Source organism: Pristiophorus japonicus, chromosome 20 (genome assembly GCF_044704955.1).
Source record: "Pristiophorus japonicus isolate sPriJap1 chromosome 20, sPriJap1.hap1, whole genome shotgun sequence".
In the NCBI taxonomy this organism is placed as follows: Eukaryota; Metazoa; Chordata; class Chondrichthyes; family Pristiophoridae; genus Pristiophorus; species Pristiophorus japonicus.
In genome coordinates, this window is record NC_091996.1 from 85,608,185 (window position 1) to 85,632,464 (window position 24,280).

General features: G+C 52.0%; 1 protein-coding gene across 1 annotated transcript in view; it reads right to left on the bottom strand.

Annotated features, from left to right (window-relative positions):
* Positions 1-14,419: 14,419 nt before the first annotated feature.
* The window catches only part of LOC139232808 (insulin receptor substrate 1-like), a 117,724-nt gene continuing 107,863 nt past the window's right edge, over positions 14,420-24,280 (bottom strand). The window contains exon 3 of the mRNA XM_070863302.1: positions 14,420-19,016. Within this exon, the coding sequence (XP_070719403.1) occupies positions 19,009-19,016 (8 nt within the window). The 3' untranslated portion in view covers positions 14,420-19,008. The remainder of the gene's footprint in view (positions 19,017-24,280) is intronic.

The window sequence follows — 24,280 nt, forward strand, 5'->3', positions numbered from 1 at the left end:
CTGCCTGTCTCTGTGTCTCTCAATCTCTATCTGTCTCTGTGTCTCTCAATCTCTGTCTGTCTCTGTGTCTCTCAATCTCCGTCTTTCTGTCTTTCTCTCCGTCTGACAGCCAACCCTCTTACTCTGTCAGTTTGTCTCTACCTCTCTCTGTCTCTTTCTCTCTCTCTCGCTCTCTCTTGCTGTCCGTCCCTCTCACACTTTCTTTATGTGCTTCTCTTTCTCTCTATTTCTCCCTCCCACGCTCCCTCTTTTTTTCTCTCTCTCTCTGTCAGTTTCTCCCTCTCTGTCGACATCACATCTTTTTCCACCATTTTATCGACACCACTGCAGTTATTGCAGCTCCCCACGCTCCAACGCCCCATCGGACAGACTCCGTCCCCTCGTTCCACCCCTCGGGTCTCTATGGCATCGTTGTTGTGTATGCAATAACTCGATAGACTCAATACTGTAAACTCCAAACAGGTACAAACCTGTCTCTGCTTTACTAGGGCCCAAAGTGATTACATTACAAGATGGCTTGTCTTTTATACCTGGGCCGCACACACGTGCGTACAGCCCAATGACCTCCGACAGTGGCACCACCTGGTGGCTAGTAACCCCAAGGATACATACATGACAATATCCCCCTTTAAGATATTAGCAACAGTCTATTTACAAATTGAGACAGTCCCGGGCTTTCCGTTCCCGAGTTAAATGTCTCAGTTCAACTCCAGCCTTGGGTGAGCGTTCTGAGTCTGTTATGATGGGAGCTGGGTAGCCGATCTGATGGGAGTGGCAATGTCCATGTCAGGGATTGAAAGTCCAGATTCATTGATGGCAGCGGAGTCCTCTGATGACTGAGGGTAGGTTGCTTGGTCACTGATTGTGTCTTCCTCAGACTGTTCCGGTTCATCCGTGTGTCACAGCTTTATCTGATCGACATGTTTCCTGCATGTTTGGCCATTCTAGAACTTGACGCTAAACACTCTGTTACCCTCCTTGGCCATAACAGTACCGGCGATCCACTTGGGACCTTGACCATAATTTAGTACATACACAGGGTCGTTGATAGAAATGCTGTGTGACACAGTAGCGCGATCATGATACCCTCGCTGACTTTGACGTCTGTATTCAACACGATTATTCAAGTCAGGGTGGAAAGAGAAAGCCTGGTCGTGAGACCTCTCTTCATCAATAGTTCAGCAGAGGAGACCCCGGTAAGCGTATGGGGTCTTGTCCTGTAACTAAGCAATATGCATGACAAGCAAGTCTGCAGTGAACCTTGAGTTACATGTTTCATACTCTGTTTGATGGTTTGGACCGCACGCTCTGCTTGTCCATTGGATGTCGGTTTGAATGGTGCTGAGCTCACATGTTTGATACCATTGAGTTTCATGAACTCTTGAAACTCCATACTGGTGAAGCAAGATCCGTTGTCACTTACAACGATGTCAGGCAGACCATGCGTAGCAAACATGACATGAAGGCTCTCAATGGTAGCTGTGGATGTACTGGATGACATGATTATACACTCTATCCACTTGGAATAAGCATCCACCACAACTAAAAACATCTTTCCCAGGAAGGGACCTGCAAAGTCGATGTGGATCCTGGTTCATGGTTTAGATGGCCACAACCACAGATTCAGTGGCGATTCCGCTGGTGCTTTACTAAGCTGCATGCAAGTGTTGCACTGATGCACACATGATTCCAGATCAGAGTCAATTCCAGGCCACCATACATGAGAGCTGGCAATGGCTTTCATCATGACAATACCGGGATGAGTGCTATGTTGATCATGTACAAATTTCTCTCTGCCTTTCTTAGGCATAACAACACGATTACCCCACAGTAAACAATCTGACTGAATGGATAGTTTGTCTTTGCGACGGTTGTAAGGTTTGGTCTCCTCACACATTTGCTTGGGTATGGCAGACCAATCACCACTAAGGACACAACGTTTCACAACCAATAATATCGGGTCCTGGCTGGTCCAGGTCTTAACTTGTTGAGCCGTGACAGGGGTTCCTTCACTTTCAAAAGCATCCATCACTAACAGTAGATCTGCCGGTTGTGGCGTTTCCACCTCCGGTGTGGGCAACGGCAGACGGCTAAGTGCATCGGCACAATTCTCAGTGCCAGGTCTATGTCGAATGATATAATCATAGGCAGATAATGTCAGCACCCACCTCTGGATGCGGGACAATGCATTGTATTGCTAACTTTGTTTTCCGAAAACAATGAAATGAGCGGCTTGTGATCTGTTTCCAGTTCAAACCGAAGACCAAACAGGTACTGATTCTTCTTTTTAACCCCATACACACAGGCTAGTGCTTCTTTTTCTACCATGCTGTAGATTCTTTCCACCTTTGACAAACTTTTTGAAGCATATGCAACAGATTGCAATTTGCCCAACTCGTTAGCTTATTGGAGCACACAACCAACTCCATATGACGAAGCATCACAGGCCAATACTAAACACTTATAAGGATCATAATGTACCAGCAGCTTGTTAGAGCAAAGCAGATTAGTAGCTTTCTCAAAAGCTCTATCTTGAGACGCAGCCCAAACCCAGTTGTCGCCTTTTCTTAGCAGCATGTGCAGTGGCTCTAATAAGGTGCTCAATCTCGGTAAGAAATTACCAAAGTAGTTGAGTAGACCAAGGAACGAACGCAGCTCCATCACATTCTGAGGCTTGGGTGCATTTTTGATGGCCTTGGTTTTCGAGTCCGTAGGCCTGATGCCGTCAGCAGTAATTTTCCTCCCCAGGAATTCGACTTCCGATGCCATGAAGACGCACTTCAAACGTTTCAGTCTGAGTCCCACTTTGTCCAGATGATATAAAATCTTTTTCAGGTTGTTCAGATGTTCGGCGGTGTCACGACCTGTGACCAAGATGTCATCTTGGAACACGACAGTTCTAGGGACAGACTTCAGTAAACTCTCCATGTTCCTCTGAAATATGCCTGCAGCAGAGCAAATTTCGAAAGGACACCTGTGATAAATAAATAGTCCTTTGTGCATGTTAATGCACGTAAGTCTCTTCAACGTCTCGACCAGCTCCTGTGTCATGTTGGCCGACATCAAATCCAGTTTAGTGAACAACTTTCCCCCGGCTAGCGTTTCAAACAGGTCATCAGCCTTTGGTAACGGGTATTGATCCTGTTTCGAAACTCGGTTGATCGTAACCTTGTAGTCTCCACAAATCCTGACAGTGCCATCATTCTTCAACACAGGAACAATGGGGTTGGCCCATTCGTTAAATTCGACCGGTGATATGATCCCTTCAAGCTGGAGTCTGTCCAGTTCGATTTCAACCTTCTCCCTCATCATATACGGCACTGCCCGAGCTTTATGATGGACGGGTCTTACATCCGAGTCCACGTGGATCTGCACCTTGGCTCCCGTGAAATTGCCGACGCCTGGTTTAAACAGCGAGGGGAACTTGCTCAGCACTTGAGCACATGGAGTATCATCCTCCGACAACAACGCTTTGATATCATTCCAATTCCATTTGATTTTTTTAAGCCAATTCCTGCCGAACAGCGATGGACCATTGCCTGGAACAATCCATAATGGTAAATCATGAACCGCACCATCATACGACACCTTGACTACTGCACTGTCAATCACCGTTATGAGTTCTTTAGTGTACATACATAGTGCAACTTGGCATTGACTGGACTCAGCTTAGGCCTCACAGCCTTAGTATCCCACAGTTTGTCGAATGTCCTCTGGCTCATTATTGATTGACTCGCACCCGTGTCCAATTCCATCGATACCGGCACACCGTTAAGTTTCACGTCAATCATTATCGGTTGGCTCTTTGTTAGGAACAAATACAGTCCATACACTTCCTCCTCTGTTATCTCGGATTGCGTATCCGGATCCATGCGGTCATCATCCTCCACGTGGTGTGTCGCAGCACGCTTGCTCAGTTGCGGGCACATGCGCTGGAGATGCCCCACTCTCGAACAGCCTTTACAAATATACTGTTCAAACCGACACTGATGAGGCCGATGATTGCTCCTACAACGCCAACACGGTGAAATCGGATTCATTCCATTGGCGGACTTTAGGCAGCCACAGGTTTCGCATACGTAGTCAAGTAGGCCATGCCATAGGCAGCTCTGCCAAACGATGATACTATCTTGTTTACAGTACTTGCCGAGTTCCGATTTTTCGATGATATCTGCTTTAAGTTTTTCTGCGTCGTCATGCATGCCTGAGCAATCGTGATGGCCTTGCTCAAATCCAGCATCTCCAACGCCAGTAGCTTACGCAGGATCACCTCGTGGTTGATGCCGATTGTAAAGAAGTCCCGCAGCATGTCTCCCAACGCGTTTTCAAACTTACACGGTCCAGCTAGACATCTTCGGTCGGCAACGAATTCCGACACATCCTGGCCCTCAGAACAAATACGCTTGTAGAATCGATATCGTGAGATGATGATGCCTGCTTCTGGTTTGAGATGGTCATGTACCAGAGCACATAATTCCTCATAGTCCTTGTCCCCTGGACTTGCAGGCGAGAGAAGATTCTTTATGAGTCCAGAGATTTTCTGACCGCAAACCGTGAAACCGCCCGACGCCTAACTTCGTCAGTGAGTTCCTCCATTTTGTTGGCCACGAAGTACTAGTCCAGGTGAGCTACAAAATCTGCCCAGTCCTCTCCCTCCACGAATCTCTCCAGAGTTCCAATTGTGCTCATTTTTGCATGCGAAGGTTCTTAAGTTACCTTGTCGCCAAATGTTATATATGTAATAACTCGATAGACTGAATACTGTAAACTAACACAGGTACAAACCCGGCTCTGCTTTATTCGGGCCCAAAGTGATTACATTACATGATGGCTTGCCTTTTACACACGTGCGTACAGCCCAATGACCTCCGACAGTGGCACCACCTGGTGGCTCGTAACCCCAAGCATACATACATGACAGTCGCGAGGTGCAACATGAGGTTTTATCTCCTGCTCGGAGGGGCCGAAGTCTGGTGGCGCCCCCTTTGGTGGGCGGTAACCGAGACAAGGCGGGACTTTCTGCGCCAGGTGGGGAGGTCCTGCCGCGGTCGCCAAATTGGGGTTTAGCGCCCCCAGAAGGAACCAGCGCGCAATGTCGGGCGTTCCGTTTCCTCTCGGTGGTGGGGGGGCAGGACTGGGGTGATAAACGCGTGAGTTTTACACGGGACGCCATGGCGTGCGAGCAGAGGGCCCCTCCCCTTCCGTTAAAGGGGCTGGCACACCGTGGGCCGATGGGGCCTCTGCTTAGCCACCCGAGGACATGGGGGATTGCCCTGGAGGCAGAGGTAGAGCGCTGGGCCGCCACACCATCGCGGCACGGACCCCCGCGGAATACAACGCGAAAGGCCGGGCCGGTAAGTCGGCACAAGGCAATTGGCGGCGCGCAGCTTCCCCGCTAATTCTGGTCCCGCAAGTGGAGCGTGGCCGCGGAGGCGAACACGGGTCGCGGCGCACGCTGATGATGTCATCATCACCAGCGCTGCCGGTTTGAGCCTCTGCTAAATCCCGCGCAATTTTCACCACCCTCCGAGTGAAGAAATTCCTCCTCATCTCAGTCCTAAATGGCCGACCCCTTACCCTGAGACTGTGACCCCTGGTTCTAGACTCCCCAGCCCCGGGGGAAACATCCTCCCTGCATCTACCCTGTCAATCCCCCTCAGAATCTTACATGATTTAATGAGAACACCACTCATTTTTCTAAACTCCAGAGAATATAGGCCCATTCTACACAATCTCTACTCATAGGACAACCCTCTCATCCCAGGAATCAATCTGGTCCCATCAAACACTCCCAGGGCAGGTACAGCACGGGGTTAGATACAGAGTAAAGCTACCTCTACACTGTCCATCAAACACTCCCAGGGCAGGTACAGCACGGGGTTAGATACAGAGTAAAGCTACCTCTACACTGTCCCATCAAACACTCCCAGGGCAGGTACAGCACGGGTTAGATACAGAGTAAAGCTCACTCTACACTGTCCCATCAAACACTCGCAGGGCAGGCACAGCATGGGGTTAGATACAGAGTAAAGCTCCCTCTACGCTGTCCCATCAAACACTCCCAGGGCAGGTACAGCATGGGGTTAGATACAGAGTAAAGCTCCCTCTACGCTGTCCCATCAAACACTCCCAGGGCAGGTACAGCACGGGGTTAGATACAGAGTAAAGCTCCCTCCAGCTGTCCCATCAAACACTCCCAGAGCAGGTACAGCACGGGGTTAGATACAGAGTAAAGCTCCCTCTACACTGTCCCCTCAAAAACTCCCGGGGCAGGTACAGCTTGGTTAGATACAGAGTAAAGCTCCCTCTACACTGTCCCATCAAACACACCCAGAGCAGGTACAGCACGGTATTAGATAGAGAGTAAAGCTCCCTCTACACTGTCCCCTCAAACACTCCCGGGGCAGGTACAGCACGGGGTTAGATACAGAGTAAAGCTCCCTCTACACTGTCCCCTCAAACACTCCCGGGGCAGGTACAACACGGGGTTAGATACAGAGTAAAGCTCCCTCTACATTGTCCCATCAAACACTCCCAGGGCAGGTACAGCACGGGGTTAGATACAGAGTAAAGCTCCCTCTACACTGTCCCATCAAACACTCCCAGGGCAGGTACAGCATGGGGTTAGATACAGAGTAAAGCTCCCTCTACACTGTCCCATCAAACACTCCCAGGGCAGGTACAGGGGGTTAGATACAGAGTAATGCTCCCTCTACACTGTCCCATCAAACACTCCCAGGGCAGGTACAGCACGGGGTTGGACATAGTCTGGAGGTAACAAAGGCACGGATGAGGGTTTCAGGAGCAGTTGAGGCAGAGTGGGAGCTGGGTGATGATTGAACCTTCCCAGTGTTTAGTTGGTAGAAGTTTTGGCTGATCTGGGACTGGCTGATGAGTTTGGGCTGGTGCCACAAGAGGCCATTTGTGTGTTGAGATGAAAAGCACTGAAAATGATCGTAAATTGTCTCAAATGTTTAATTGATTCAATGACTGTTGTGAAGATGAGTCGAGGCCTGATGGCTGAGAACACGGTGTTCCTGGAATTCCACAGGGACTGGAGTGTTGTGTCTGAGAAATCCGTGCACAGCCAAATTATGTGATCAGGGTTCACAGTCAGTCTCCCTCACAAACACCTCCTGAATACAAAGCTGGGAAAGAAATTTTGATGTGACAAACTGACTGTACCTCAGCTGGGGTCAACTGTAACCCTCACACTGCTGGGAGGGGCAGGGGAGGGGATGGGGAGACAGACAGGGGATAGGGAGAGAGGCGAGGGAGTGACAGGGGGGGGACAGAGAGTGACAGAGAGCGAGAGAGAGAGGAGGAGGGGGGTGGAGAGCGCGGGGGGGAGAAAGGGGAGGGTGAGGTATAGGGGAGTGAGAGAGAGGGGAGAGGGGAGAGAGGGGAGGGTGAGATAAAGGGGAGGGGGAGAGAGAGGGGGGAGTGACAGAGGGGGGGGGGGAACAGAGAGTGAGAGAGAGGGGAGGTGAGGCAAAGGGGAGGGGCAGAGAGAGGGAGGAGTGACAGGGGGGGTGCAGAGAGGGAGAGAGAGTGAGAGAGAGAGGGGGAGTGAGAGGGGTAGAGAAGGGAGGGGGAGGTGGGTGGGGAGACAGTCAGGGGATTAGGAGAGAGGGGAGGGAGTGGGGGGTGTGTGACAGAGAGGGAGAGAGAGGGAGAAAGAGAGGAGGGGAGATAAAGGGGAGGGGGAGAGAGAGGGAGAGGGGGAGAGAACATAAGAATATAAGAACATAAGAAATAGGAGCAAGAAATACAGCCCCTCGAGCCTGCTCCGCCATTCAATGCGATCATGGCTGATCTGATCATGGACTCGGGTCCACTTCCCCGCCCGTTCCCCATAACCCCTTATCCCCTTATCGGTTAAGAAACTGCCTATTTCTGCCTTAAATTTATTCAATGTCCCAGCTTCCACAGCTCTCTGAGGCAGTGAATTTAACAGATTTACAACCCACAGAGAGAAGGCGAGAGATAGAGGGAAGGGAGGGGGAGGGAGAGAGGGGGGAGTGAGGAGGGTGTGAGAGGGAGGGAGAAGGGCGAGCACGGGTTCAGTGTGGGTGACTGAGCGTGGATCCTCACGAACACATCAGGCGGAGGAGGCTGTCGCCACGGCAACCAGCCGGCTGCCGACAACCTGCTCGTTCTGCGGCCTGACAATGTCACTCAGCCCCGCAACAGGCTCGGGGCCAGGCTCGGGGCCTGCACTGACTGGGGGGGGGGGGGGGCAGAGGGGAATGGGCCTCTGAGGCCTCCCGGGATTGCACAGAGACCCCCCGACACGTCACTCCCTCCCCCTCCGCCCCCCCCTTCTCCCCTCCACCCCCCCTCCTCCGTCTCCCCCATTTTCCCTCCTCCCCTCCCCTTCCCTTCCCCTCCTCCTCTCCTACACCCTTCCCCCGCCTCTCCCTCCCTCATCACCACCTCGCACAAAGTACACAACCCAGATTATGGGGATTTCCGTCCATTTAGTTAACAATCCCAGTTAGCAAATCCTGCAGTTTTTGAGTGGACACTCTAGAGGTTATTAAATGCCACTTGCACCCCAAAGGGGACCTTGTTTAAAATCATGCCTCGTGACATGAGACACCTGATTGGTCATTGAGTTTTTTAATCAGGTTCTATCTGCAACCAAAGGACTCTGATCCCGACCCTACCCCAGTCTCCTGCCCCAAACCCAACCTCCTACCCCTCTTCCCATATGCTACCCGAGTCCCGCTCACCCATCACCCCACTGTGCTCGCTGTCCCGTGTCCTAACTTGCACTGAGTCCCGCTCACCCATCACCCCCTGTGCTCGCTGACCCGTGTCCTAACTCGCACCAAGTCCCGCTCACCCATCACCCTCTGTGCTCGCTGCCCCGTGTCCTAACTCGCACCGAGTCCCGCTCACCCATCACCCCCTGTGCTCGCTGCCCCGTGTCCTAACTCGCACCGAGTCCCGCTCACCCATCACTCCCTGTGCTCGCTGCCCCGTGTCCTAACTCGCACCGAGTCCCGCTCACCCATCACCCCCTGTGCTCGCTGCCCCATGTCCTAATTCGCACCGAGTCCCACTCACCCATCACCCCCTGTGCTCGCTGCCCCGTTCCTAACTCGCACCGAGTCCCGCTCACCCATCACCCCCTATGCTCGCTGCCCCGTGTCCTAACTCGCACCGAGTCCCGCTCACCCATCACCCCCTGTGCTCGCTGCCCCTTGTCCTAACTCGCACCGAGTCGCGCTCACCCATCACCCCCTGTGCTCGCTGCCCCGTGTCCTAACTTGCACCGAGTCCCGCTCACCCATCACCCACTGTGCTCGCTGACCTACATTGGCTCCCAGTTAAGCAACACCACGATTTCAAAATTCTCATCCTTGTTTACAAATCCCTCCATGGCCCTCGCCCCTCCCTATCTCTGTAATCTCCTCCAGCCCCACAATTCCCCGAGATGTCTGTGCTCCTCTAATTCTGCCCTCTTGAGCATCCCTGATAATAATCGCTCCACCATCGGTGGCCATGCCTTCTGTTGCCTGGGCCCCAAGCTCTGGAATTCCCTCCCTAAACCTCTCCGCCTCTCTTTCCTTCGTTAAACATAAGAACATAAGAAATAGGAGCAGGAGTCGGCCATACGGCCCCTCGAGCCTGCTCTGCCATTCAATAAGATCACGGCTGATCTGATCATGGACTCAGCTCCATTTCCCTTCCCGCTCCCCATAACCCTTCACTCCCTTATCGCTCAAAAATCTGTCTATCTCCGCCTTAAATATATTCAATGACCCAGCCTCCACAGCTCTCTGGGGCAGAGAATTCCACAGATTTACAACTCTCTGAGAGAAGAAATTCCTCCTCATCTCAGTTTTAAATGGGCGGCCCCTTATTCTGAGACTATGTCCCCTAGTTCTAGTTTCCCCTATGAATGGAGTTAAGATGCTCCCTAAAACCTACCTCTTTGACCAAGCTTTTTGGTCACCTGTGAGTATGCTCATTGGGAGTGGCTTAGCCAGTCATGTGATGAGGAATTTAGAAGAATGAGAGGGAATCTCATAGAAACATATAAAATTCTGACGGGACTGGACAGGTTAGATGCAGGAAGAATGTTCCTGATGTTGGGGAAGTCCAGAACCAGGGGTCACAGTCTAAGGATAAGGGGGAAGCCATTTAGGACCGAGATGAGGAGAAACTTCTTCACTCAGAGAATTGTGAACCTGTGGAATTCTCTACCGCAGAAAGTTGTTGAGGCCAATTCACTAAATATATTCAAAATGGAGTTAGATGTGGCCTTTACGGCTAAAGGGATCAAGGGGTATGGAGAGAAAGCAGGAATGGGGTACTGAAGTTGCATGATCAGCCATGATCATATTGAACGGCGGTGCAGGCTCGAAGGGCCGAATGGCCTACTCCTGCACCTATTTTCTATGTTTCTATGTTTGCTGTGAAGCACCTTGGGACATTATACTAGATTAAAGGCGCTACATTAATGCGAAGTGTTGTTGCGTCCGTGGAATTCCTCCCCGAGTGAGACTCAATGGTCTCAGGAGATGTGGGGAGATATACGGGGGGGGTGGTGCCGGGGGAATTGGGGGGGGGGGGGGTGGGTGGCGGGGGAGGGGGAGGGAAAATGATTGGTCTCCATCTGAGCCAATGGGCTGCAAACACGCTGGAGTGATTTGGCCGCGTGTGTTGTTACGGCAACAAGGCCCCTGGGACGGAACGGAAACACACGAGGTGTCCAGTATGCAATGTGCGCTGACGTTGTGGAGTTTGAGGTCGATGGTCTGGTTTGAAGACCACGTGCCATCGTGAGGTTTTCTGTCTCCCCTTCGGACTGCTCTATAACCGGCCCTTCCGAACCCAAAGCCCACTTCAGGATGAGGAACTGAAGGGGCAGGGCTGGCACCATGCCTGTCAAACACCGTCATTCACCGGTGAAAAATGTCAGTGGCGTTGAAAAAGACTTGCATTTATATAGCGCCTTTCACGACCACCGGACATCTCAAGGCTCTTTACAGCCAATGAAGGTCTTTTGGAGTGTGGTCACTGTTGTAATGTGGGAGTGTCGGCCTGGATTTACGTGCTCAAACCCCTGCAGTGGGACTCGAACCCACAACCTTCTGACCCAGAGGCAAGTGTGCTGCCCACTGAGCCACGGCTGATACTGTGAAAGGTTGATTGGCACAGCACTAATGACCTCAACACTCTACGGTAACCCATCTCACCTCTCAGCAACATCTCCAAGTGCTCCACGTGCGAAGAGATACTTTGAAGGGCATTGTTATAGTGAGTGCACACCACAGCAGCCATTGCATGCACAAGCGGCCGTGAACCAAATCACCAACGATGGGGTCTTTGCTGGTGTCGACTGAGTGACTAATCTTGGCCACGCCATCGGGGAGGGCCCCCTGCTCTTCAAACAGCAGAACAAAGCCTCAGTTTAACGTCTCATCCGGAAGACGGCACCTCCGACAGTGCGGCACTCCCTCAGCACTGCACTGGGAGTGTCAGCCTAGATCTATGTGCTCAAGCCTCTGCAGCGGGACTCGAACCCACGACCTTGCGGCACTTCCTGCTGTGAAATCTTTGGTCGTGCTTTGATGCCCAAGATCAATGAATGGAAATACACTGCATGTAAACAGCAGCCTGTCACGGTGTGGCTGCGGGCTCTGGCCAGTAGGTGGCGTGGTGGAGTGCGTTTCTGAAGTCTCTCGCTAAAAAAGGAAGCTGAGGGGTGACCTGATAGAGGTCTTACACCGGATAGATGGCACAAAAACGGGCCATTCGGCCCAACCAGTCCATGCCGGCGTTTATGCCCCACTCGAGCCTCCTCCCATCTTTCCTCATCTAAATCTATCAGCATAACCCTCTATTCCCTTCTCCCCCATATGCTTATTCGCCTCGACCACTCCCTGTGGCAGCGAGTTTCACATTCTCACCACTCTCTGGGTAAAGAAGTTTCTCCTGAATTCCCCGTTGGATTTCTTGCTGACGATCTTATATTGATGGCCTCTAGTTATGCTCTTCCCCACAAGTGGAAACATTCTCTCTGTATCCACTCGATCAAAACCTTTCATCATTTTAAAGACCTCTATTAGATCACCCCTCTGCCTTCCTTTTTCAAGGGAAAAGAGACCCAGCCTGTTCATCCTTTCCTGATATGTCTACTCTCGCATTCTTGTAAGATTATGAAGCGGTCGACATTGAGAAGATGTCTCCGCTTGTGGGGGAAGACTAGAACCAGGGGCCATCAATATAAGACAGTCAGCAATAAATCCAATGGGGAATTCAGGAGAAACTTCTTTACCCAGAGAGTGGTGAGAATGTGGAACTCGCTGCCACAGGGAGGGGTTGGGGTTGAGGGAAGTCTTGCTACAGTTGTACAGGGTACTGGTGAGGCCACACCTGGAGTACTGCGTGCAGTTTTGGTCTCCATATTTACGAAAGGATATACTTGCTTTGGAGGCAGTTCAGAGAAGGTTCACTCGGTTGATTCCGGAGATGAGGGGGTTGACTTATGAGGAAAGGTTGAGTAGGTTGGGCCTCTACTCATTGGAGTTCAGGAGAATGAGAGATGATCTTATCGGGACGTATAAGATTATGAGGGGGCTCGACAAGGTGGATGCAGAGAGGATGTTTCCACTGATGGGGGAGACTAGAACTAGATGGCATGATCTTAGAATAAGGGGCCGCCCATTTAAAACTGAGATGAGGAGGAATTTCTTCTCTCAGAGGGTTGTGAATCTATGGAATTCGCTGCCTCAGAGAGCTGTGGAAGCTGGGACATTGAATAAATTTAAGACCGAGATAGACAGTTTCTTAACCGCTAGGGGATAAGGGGTTATGGGGAGCGGGCGGGGAAGTGGACCCGAGTCTATGATCAGATCAGTCATGATCTTATTGAATGGCGGAGCAGGCTCGAGGGGCCGAATGGCCGACTCCTGCTCCTATTTCTTATGTTCTTATGAATAGTATCGATGCATTTAAGGGGCGGCTGGATAAAGACATGAGGGAGAAAGGAATAGAAGGATGGGGTGATGGGGTGAGATGAAGAGGGGTGGGAGGGGGCTCGAGTGGAGCATAAACCCCGGCACGGACCCGTTGGAGCAAATGGTCTCTTTCTGTGCTGAACGCTCGATGTAAGTGTGTCACCACCTTGTAACGAGAACAGTATCTTTTATCCGTCAGCAAACCACGGGAATTCCACCGGCCTATACCGGAACGGGTTAAGTTAGGAAAGACGTTGTAGCTGGTCACCACCAGTGATACAGGCAACGTTTTATTGCAAATCAGCATTAGCGACATCTAAGTTATCAACGAGAGAGGTAACAGGAAATATCTCGCGACAAGCATTGACGCGTCTTTATGCAATCCGCCCTTCATGTCAGACCATCGCTTCAGCCTCCCAATCATTAAAACGCAACGTCTTTTGGCGACGAGGGAAAAGATAAGATTATGGCTCTGAAATTCCGTTTCATTCCGCGGGCATTTTGGAGAAAAAAAAATACGCGACTACCTTAAGCTGCTGCCCACGCTGGACTTTCCGATGCTGAGGCCTCTCCTGACTGCCAGTCGCAGTGCGTGCACGTCAGGACGTGCGCAGACCTGGAGCTGGAGTCACATGACTCTGGGCAGCCAATCAGGTAAGGTATCTTCGTAATCGGAGTTCCGCAGGGTCCTAAACTCCTATTACTATTGTGATACCTTGACAGAGCACAGCACACACAGCTCCCGAACATGCAGGCTGCTCTCTCGGAACTCTGCGGAAAACTGCCTGCTGATTAATGATTAACTATGCAGCTGCAGTACACAATACGTCCACATCCACAGTGTGGCGCTACAAGCATTACACGCTTACAGACATTACAGCTATGATTGTGATGGAGCTCAAAACACGAATAAAAAATAAAAAATAATTACACTACGTTCATTTAAAGTTATTAATGTCTTAAAAAAAATAATTTCCCGATTTAAAAAAAAACGTTTATTTAAATAAACATACCGTTGTGGGGTTAACTAATGATAAAATATACCTTAATAACTTTATTTTTGGATGTTTTTTGTGTTTTTCAAAACACTTGCGCCTGTAAAAGTAGGCTACACGCCTGCTTTTTTCAGGCGCAAGATTTTCGAGGGCACTTTCGGAACTTTTCACTTACAAGTGTTCTCGCTCCTGAGCTGGCTACGATCTGTCAGGCCAGAAACTTGACCGATCGGAAATGCTGGTTTTTCGCACAAGCGCATTGGGCGCTGGATTCCGGCATTTCCGAAGCCTTCCCGTGTCCGTAGCAACTGCGTACGGAGCCGGGGAGGCTGGGATTTCAGGGCCTCCGTATATATATATATATATATATTTCAGTCAGAAATAGTTACAGAAAGGAGAGCGCAGGTTGCTGTAGGAACCATTTGTCCAATAAAAATCACCAAGAGAGTCTGCAAGGGAGGCATCATTTAATTGATATGTGTCGTATGTACAGTAAGTCTCGAGTAAACCGGAGGAGAAGCATAATTCTCTCTGCTTTTTAGAAAAAAAAAACCACACCATACATATTTCGAATTCTTTTTACATCGGAGTTTACCAGGAAGGGGGGCAAGTTCAGGAAAAGGAACAAAGAGTGCGGAAAATATACATTTTGCTGTCCTGCAGATAGGCACTTGAGAAATGATAATTTCGGGGGGTTTTTTTTGCTTCCCAGGGTAGCGTGCAGGGTTCCGACGCTGAAGGAGTTGCTTTCTGATTTTATAAAGCGCACCCCCCTTCCCACTGACCCCGACTTGCACGGCATTTCGGCAAAGGTCGCACCGGAACCGCTTCGACGGGACGTGTGAGCGAGGCGTTGCCAAGTTGGCAGCTGATCACCGCCTTCTCCAGGGGCGAGATTAGGGACGGGCAATAAATTCCGGCCTTGCCAGCCGCGCCCACATCCCACGAACAAATGTGTTTGTTTAAGTCGGGGAGAACGGTCATTGGTGTAGGGGTTGGGGGGGCGGGGGTCATTAAAAAAATATTGCCGGTTCTATCTTTTACAATTTGTTTTTTTTTTTATAGAAATATCGGTTGAGGAGGGAGGCGGTGCGATTGGCAAGTCGAGAATCGTCCAATCGGGTGACGGGAGAGACCGCCGGGCTGCCCAATCGGTGCGAGGAGGCGGGGCCTCCGCGAGGACGGAGGTTTCGGCTGACCAATGGGAGGGGGCGGTTGGAGGCGGGAGGGTCATGTGATGATACCTCCAGGGGTACAGTCAGAGGGGGGGGGGGTGGGGGCGACCACTAAGGGAGACGGGGGGAGGAGGGGGCGAAAGAGAAAATGGGTCGAGCTCAGCTTTTGAGGGTTTAGCGGGGTGGGGCTCGAGGGAGCTGCTCCCACAGAGGGTTTTAATTTTAATCAGGATTTTGAGCTATAAACGATTGGAGGCTGACGAGATTCCAGTCACTGGGGTTAGCCACAGAGGTCCTGCCACTGTCGGGGTCTCCGTGTGGTTCAGCGCTGATCAGGAGCAGCACCACCCCTCTTAGGGGGCGCCGATAGTTTTAAGACAAGACGCGGAGGTGGGGCAGTGAGCATTGAAACCTGGTATCTGAGTGTGGGACAGACTGTGTGTGCGCGGGGGTGATGGAGGAGCTGGTATCTGAGTGTGGGACAGACTGTGTGTGCGCGGGGGTGATGGAGGAGCTGGTATCTGAGTGTGGGACAAACTGTGTGTGCGCGGGGGTGATGGAGGAGCTGGTATCTAAGTGTGGGACAGACTGTGTGTGCGCGGGGGTGATGGAGGAGCTGGTATCTGTGAGTGTGTGAGGATGGGGTACAAAGTGCGATGGAACAAGTTTGAGGGAGAGTGTGAGAGAGACAAGTTGTAGCCTTGACAGAGAGTCTGTGTCTAAGCGCACGGGTTCTGCTGTAAGATCAATTTGTGTCTGTTTTCTAATGGGCTGCCTAGGGTACAGTTGTGGGATGATAGTGGGATTGGTGGTGCTCACAGGGCGGGCCAGAGCTGGGAATCATGGGAAAACTACAGCTCGGTAAGATGCCATTCGGCCCATCGAGTCCGTGCCGGTAATGACCTGTGACAAGCAATGAAGTGTGTTCACTGAATATATTTCAGGTCACTGAATATATTTCAGGTCACTGAATATATTTAAGGTCACTGAATATATTTAAGGTGGAGATGGACAGATTTGTGAACGATAAGGGCGTCAAGGGTTATGGGGAGCAGGCTCGAGGGGCTGAATGGCCGACTCCTGCACCTTATGTTCAACCTATTTGTGCTGGAGCAGATCTTAAAGGGCCGCAGGAGGGCTTAAGGATAATCCAAGCTTTATAGAGCTTGGTGGAGGAGGCTGAGTTATGAGACGCACCACCCAATATGGGTACTGAGCCAGGCAGACCAGAAGGGCACGATGCTCCGACTGTGCCAAGTGACCTGGTCTCACCGAGATGATAATCGGGGTGCTACAATTTGCCCCAGTTTCCCTGATCTGTGGTGGGGAGTGGGGCGGGTGGGGGGGGAGAATCAGCCAGGGCTCCTCTCCTGGTTGGTCTCTACTGCTCCCTGCTGGAGGTGTGTGTGTACGTGTGGAGGGCTGGGGGAGGGCAGCTTTGGGCTCCACTGTGCTCCCCCCCCTGGTAGAATAGCCTGCCAACACCCGCTGCCCGAGCTTCAAAGTGAGGCGCAGTCACTGTCTGTGAATGCGACCGAGCCGGAACTAGGTGCCCAGAGATGCCAGAGTCTCTCAGAGGGTCGTGAATCTGTGGAATTCTCTGCCCCAGAGAGCTGTGGAGGCTGGGTCATTGAATATATATAAGGCGGAGATAGACAGATTTTTGGACGATAAGGGAGTGAAGGGTTATGGGGAGCGGGCGGGGAAGTGGAGCTGAGTCCATGATCAGATCAGCCATGATCTTATTAAATGGCGGAGCAGGCTCGAGGGGCCGAATGGCCTCCTCCTGCTCCTATTTCTTATGTGACTACTTTATCGCTCCTTCTACCTCATTAATAAATTATCACTTTCACTAAAATAAAATATATATATATTCTTTATAAATTCATTACTAATCTTTGTTAGTTATTACATTCTGTTTTCGAAATGAGGTGGGAGGGGGTTTGGGTGGGGAAGGGCGATAAATGGGCCTTGTCACCGGCAGGGCGATCGGGTTAGCATTTCCCCGCAGTGTGGGGAGGGGGCAGCTAGGCCTTCAGTGAAGGCTGTCCCAGTGCGTAGGGCGAGCTTTATCTACAGCGAGAGAGAGCGAGAGAGAGAGAGAGAGAGAAAGCAGAGAAAGCAGAGAGCCAGAAAGAGGGGCGAGAGAGAGAATGGGAGAAAGAATGAGAGACAGGAGAGAAAGAGAGAGCTGAGCGAAGGAAGGAGAGAACGAGAGATTGAGAGAAAGAATGAAAGGAGAGAGAATGAGATATTAGAGAGAGATGAGAGAATGGGAGAGAGAAAGAATGAGAGAAAGGAGAGGAGAGAAATACGGAATGAGAAAAAGAATGAGAGAATGGGAGGGGGGGGGAGAATGAGAGAAAGAATGAGAGAAAGGAGAGGAGAAAGAGAGAAAGGAAAGAAGAGAAAGAAAGAAAGATGGTTGAGGTGAGAGAGAAAGAGAGAGGAAGAGAGAGAAGAGAAAGTAAGAACGAGACAGCGATGGATAGAAGAGAGAAACAGGGATAGAAAGAGAACAGGGGAGGGCGTGAAACAGAATTGTGTTGATTTATTTTCCAGTTTCTTTGAACATTTATTAGTTACACAAATATTGGGAGACGGGATTAAAGAGACGGTCTGACAGTTAGTCATCATCCAATCAGGGTGATGGAGAGACTGTTCGCTGTCCAATCGGTGCAGGGCGGCGGGGGCAAGGGTCGGCGTGCCGGGCAACCAATGGCGGGGGGGGGGGGTGGGCGCGACGGCTGGAGGTCGGGAGGTCACGCCACGATGCAACCTCTGGAGATTCAGCCAACCGCAGTCGGCAATCCAAGGCCCCTCCTGGTCGCCGCGGGAACGGAGGGGAAAAGGTAAAAAAAATAAAACGCCCGCGGTTTCCAGGAGTGGACGGTTTCCGCGCGTAGGCCACGTGGGCGGGGCCCGGCTGGTTAAGCCGCTGTTGCTGGTGGGGAGACAGAGCTGGTGTGTCTGAGGGCCCAGGCTCGGGGCCTAGTCCAGTCAAGGCAGGCGGCCATCTTGGTCGGTCGAAAGCCGGGATTGAGCAAGGCACCGGAAATGTCGCCTCTTTGTGCGCGCATCGCGTGGATCTCCTCCTCATCGGGCGGCAGGTAGGGAGCGGAGGGGAAGGTGGGCGGGTGGGGGGGGGTGGGGGGAGAATGAAGGGAGACACGAAGTGATTGTCTGCTCTCCACTCTTAACGGAAGGGCCGCTATAAGCCGACTCAACAAGTAGCGTTAAACAAAAGCACGAAAAGACAATGGCAATGTTCTGGATGTCAGGCGAGGACAGGTTGCGAACTAGAGGCTCTGGCAGCGCAGAAGGTGCTGGGACATGTGCAGTCCATCCCAAGTCTTCCGCCAAATACTGTTCAACATTCTTATGTCGGCCCCCGGCCAGTCACGGAGGAATCGATCGATCCGGGACTCAGGAAAGGACACCAGTCCAGGTGGCGTCCAGTTGATGGGACACTTGTCTCTCTGAAGACCCCCCTCCCCAATGCCACCTCTCCTCTCCTGAAAGTCTTGTTGGCAGTTCGGGGGGTGGGGGGGGGGGGGGGGGGAGGTGTGCGGTGGGAAACCAGACCGAGGATGCGGCTAAGTGCCGATGTCTCACGGCGCGTAGAATATTTCGAAATGTGCAACAACAACAAAAATGAATAACTTATTTCGTCAGTCCAGTGCCTGAGACGAGATGGCTGCGAGCTCGGCGTGGCTGACAATTGTCACTTTCTCAGTCCTTAACGTAGATCGGATGAGGGCAGTGGGGGGGGGTTGGGGGGGGGGGTTGGGGGGTTGCGGAGCTGGGCGGCTGCCTGTACGGCATTCCCTCAATACTTCGGAAAGACGAGGGAACCTCCTGATATCAACAATCTGAAAGAAGAAGGAGAAAACGATTTAGAGGGGGCTGGTTGCCGTGGTGACAGGCTTGCCGGCTGCAGCAGAAAACTAGGCCCCGGCGAAGAGTCTAGTGCCAGCCAATAACAAGGCCTGCGCTGTGGTTGGCTAACTGCACGATACCACTACTGGGTTCGGTGATTACGTTACCGGACCAGTAATCCAGACTCACCATCTGGAGATAGGAGTTCAAATCTTAAATAAGAACATAAGAAATAGGAGCAGGAGCCGGCCATTCGGCCCCTCGAGCCTGCTCCGCCATTCAATAGGATCATGGCTGATCTGATCATGGGCTCAGCTCCACTTCCCCGCCCGCTCCCCATAACCCTTCACTCCCTTATCGCTCAAAAATCAGTCTAGCTCCACCTTAAATATAGTCAGTGACCCAGCCTCCAGAGCTCTCTGGGGCAGAGAATTCCACAGATGTTACAACCCTCAGAGAGAAGAAATTCCTCCTCATCTCAGTTTTAAATGGACGGCCTCTTATTCTGAAACTATGTCCCCTAGTTTCAGTTTCCCCTATGAGTGGAAATATCCTCTCTGCATCCACCTTGTCCAGCCCCCTCATAATCTTATACGTTTCGATAAGATCACCTCTCATTCTTCTGAACTCCAATGAGTAGAGGCCCAACCTACTCAACCTTTCCTCATAAGTCAACCCCCTCATCCCCGGAATCAACCGAGTGAACCTTCTCTGAACAGCCTCCAATGCAAGTGTATCCTGCCTTAAATACGGAGACCAGAACTGCACGCAGTACTCCAGGGGTGGCCTCACCAATACCCAATGCCAAAATCTGCCACCCGTTACCCGGTCTGGCCTCCACGTGACTCCAGACCCACGGCAACGCGGTTGGCTCTTAACTGCCCGTCTGCAATGGCTGAGCGAGGCACCCAGCTGTAGTCAAGAAGGCGGCTCGCCACCACCTTCTCCAGGGCAGTTCGGGATGGGCGATAAATGCCGGCCTTGCCAGCCACGCCCACATCCTGTGAGTGAATTAAACCAAAGAGCCGTGTGCCGCTCCCTTGTTGCTCAGATCACGGTATGGTAACGGCTGGCTCCGAGCCACAGCACCGGCCCAGGGCTAACACGCTGCAGCTGCCAGTTTTAGATCAACGTGTTGAGCATCGCGTTACCCGAGGAAATCCCATCATAAACCAGACCAAAAATAAAAGGCTTTAGCAGCAGGGTTTCCAGAGTCAAGTCTTCGTGTTGCTGTCAAACCCCAGTAGACAGCAGACAATTACATCGGATATACGGCACAGGAACAGGCCATTCGGCCCAACCAGTCCATGCCGGCGTTAATGCTCCACTCGAGCCTCCTCCCGTCTTTCCTCATCTAAATCTATCGGCGTATCCCTCTGTTCCCTTCTCCCCCATGCGCTTGTCCAGCCTCCCCTTAAATGCATCGATACTATTCACCTCAATCCCTCCCTGTGGCAGCGAGTTCCACATTCTCACCGCTCTCTGGGTAAAGGAGTTTCTCCTGAATTCCCCATTGGGTTTCTTGGTGACTGTCTTATATTGATGGCCTCTAGTTATGCTCTTCCCCACAAGTGAAAACACTCACTCTGTATCCACTCTAAAACATTCTGTCTGTTTCCTGTACGAGATCGTGAAGCTGAAGAAATTGCGAATAATAAAAGAAATAATGATTTTATAAATGAAGTACTTAAGCCGGCTCAGCAGACCCAGAGAGCTATGGTTGTCGCTGTAACGTATTTGGGTTCTTTGCTTAAGAATCCATAGCAACACATTGCGATTAAGAACTAGTTGGTTTATTAGCAAAAGGTTTAACAGTCACACGACACATTACCGGTTCATCCACCAGGCTCACAACCACCTGCCCCATCGCGGATCCCCCGAACCCAACTGGCCGGGGTTTTATTGAGTCTTGTGGACGTCACGTGACATGGCTAAGCCACTCCCAACTCAACAACTATTTTTGTGAACCTATAAATCAAGTGCCCCCCTTGATAAAGGGGCATTAAAACCGGCAAATTAAACAAATTAAACTTTAAACGATCAACTTAAAATTTGGTTGCCGGGGGTGATGATGCATTCCAGTCCCTCTGGCGCCCACCTCTCGCGGAAGGCCGCGAGCGTACCGGTGGACACCGCGTGCTCCATCTCCAGGGGCACCCTGGCGCGGATGTAACCGTGGAAGAGAGGTGGGCAGTCGGGCTAAACGACCCCCTTGACCGCCCGCTGCCTGGTCCGGCTGATGGCCCCCTTGGCCAGGCCCAGGAACAGGCCCACGAGGAGGCCCTCGGACCTGCCCTGCTCCCCTCCGCACCGGGTGCCCAAAGATCAGGAGCGTGGGACTGAAGTGCAACCAGAAATTGAGGAGCAGCCCCTTCAAATATTGGAACAGGGGCTGCAACCTCACACACTCGACATATACGTGGAACACGGACTCCTCCAGACCGCGGAAATTGCAGGCGGCCCGGGAATCCGTGAACCGACTTAAAAACCGACTGCACGGGACTGCCCCGTGCACCACCCTCCAGGCCAAGTCCCCAATAAATAGAGGGAGGGCTCCCGCGTAGAAAGCCCTCCATCGAGGACCCCCGCCTCCTCCGGACGGCAAGATGGTGATCCATGTCGTGTCCGGACGGCAGGCGAGGATGGCAACGTGGAGAGTGTGCAGGAGCAGCCCGTACAGGAATCTCCCTCCGCGCAGAACTGAAAGGCACGGAGGGGATTTCCCGGAGAAGGCTCGAGTTGTGAGGCGCCGGCTCCCGAGGGAGGTTCTCGGGGCTTGGCGCCAATGAGGAATTCCGTCCGGACGGGGGGTCAGTTCGGACGGGATCTCCCCACGTGTCTGAGCCTCCCCAACACACCTAACGGAGTCAGGGCCCAGCGCTGTTTTTAGCGACTCGGAGGCATCGGCCGCGCGGCGGACATCGGCCCAGGATAGGCTCCTCCGGCAACAGCTCTACAAACCCGTGAGCATTCTCGCAGATGCATAGATTACAGTTACCAGATCCGGACACAAAAAAAACAGGCCATGCAACAGGCGTGACTAAACTGGTAACGGAAGCAGCCAGCAGCTGAAGCAAACTGTCGACAGAAGAACAAGACATTTAGAACAAATGCTGAGTCCATGAGAGTGGGAGGGGGCTGTCAGAGGTACTCACTCCCCCTGTGATACGACCATGGAACGGGTAAAAAATTACTGACACAAGGTATCCACCAGCCCACCGAAATAAGGCGAAAAAGCGGACAACCGAGAGAGAGGGACAGGCGGACTGAGGAGAGAATTTCCTCAAGGTGGATCTCATGCGGGCCTAACACCTTGGTCAAGCTCGAACCTCTGAACATAAGAACATAAGAATTAGGAACAGGAGTAGGCCATCTAGCCCCTCGAGCCTGCTCTGCCATTCAACAAGATCATGGCTGATCTGGCCGTGGACTCAGCTCCACTTACCCGCCCGCTCCCCGTAACCCTTAATTCCCTTATTGGTTAAAAATCTATCTATCTGTGACTTGAAAACATTCAATGAGCTAGCCTCAACTGCTTCCCTGGGCAGAGAATTCCACAGATTCACAACCTCTGGGAGAAAAAATTCTTTCTCAACTCGGTTTTAAATTGGCTCCTCCGTATTTTGAGGCTGTGCCCCCTAGTTCTAGTCTCCCCGTCCAGTGGAAACAACCTCTCTGCCTCTATCTTGTCTATCCCGTTCATTATTTTAAATGTTTCCATAAGATCACCCCTCATCCTTCTGAACTCCAACGAGTAAAGACCCAGTCTACTCAATCTATCATCATAAGGTAACCCCCCTCATCTCCGGAATCAGCCTAGTGAATCGTCTCTGTACCCCTTCCAAAGCTAGTATATCCTTCCTTAAGTAAGGTGACCAAAACTGCACGCAGTACTCCAGGTGCGGCCTCACCAATACCTTATGAGCTGGATCTCATTGTGGCTTCGGCCTAAGACCTTGGTCAAGCTCGAACCTCTGAGCTGGATCTCATTGTGGCCTTGGCCTAACACCTTGGTCAAGCGCACACCCCTGAGGTGGACCCAATGCTGGTTTTGGCCAGACACCTCCCCCAGCTCAGGATCTGTCCAGAGAACTTTCGCTTCCCATCGCCCTAAAGGACATGAGTGAACGAGATGGTTTTTTTTTACAAAAATCCAGTAGTTACACGGTCACCATTACAGACACTAACTTTTTAACTTCAGATTCATTTAATTAACGGAATTTAAATTCCCCAGCTGCCGCAATGAGATTTGAACTCGGGTCTTCTGATTATTAGTCCAAGGTCTGGATTACTGGTCCAGTGACAGCACCGCTACTGTACTCCCGTTATAGAAATGTTGGAGATGGGGAGCAAAAGGCTGTTTGTAACTCAGAGTCAGCCAAGAGGCTGTTCCTTTTCTCATTGGTTGTGGGAAGGGGGCGGGGCGCTTGGAGGATGGACCAATGGCGGGAGTGTAGGGGCGGGGCGGTGTGAGGTGAGAGGTCACGTGACCAAACCGCCAGGAATGTGGCCAACCAGAGTTGGGAACCCTAAAGTTAGGTGACAGGCAGGAGTGCTCATCAGCCGTGGCTCAGTGGGCAACACTCTCAGCTCTGAGTCAAGAGTCCCACTCCAGGGACTTGAGCACAACCATCTCGGCTGACACTCCCAGTGCAGTGCTGAGGGAGTGCCGCACTGTCGGAGGGGCAGCGCTGAGGGAGTGCCGCACTGTCGGAGGGGCAGTGCTGAGGGAGTGCCGCACTGTCGGAGGGGCAGTACTGAGGGAGTGCCGCACTGTCGGAGGGGCAGCGCTGAGGGAGTGCCACACTGGCGGAGGGGCAGTGCTGAGGGAGTGCCGCACTGTCGGAGGGGCAGCGCTGAGGGAGTGCCGCACTGGCGGAGGGGCAGTGCTGAGGGAGCGCCGCACTGTCAGAGGGGCAGTGCTGAGGGAGTGCCGCACTGTCGGAGGGGCAGTACTGAGGGAGCGCCGCACTGTCGGAGGGGCAGTACTGAGGGAGTGTCGCACTGTCAGAGGGGCAGTACTGAGGGAGCGCCGCACTGTCGGAGGTGCCGTCTTTCGGATGAGACGTTAAACCGAGGCCCCGTCTGCTCTCTCAGATGGATGTAAAAGATCCCATGGCACTATTTCGAAGAAGAGCAGGGGGAGTTCTCCCCAGTGTTCTGGGGCCAATATTCATCCCTCAATCAACATAATAAAAAAACAGATTATCTGGGTCATTATCACCTTGCTATTTGTGGGAGCTTGCTGTGCGCAAAT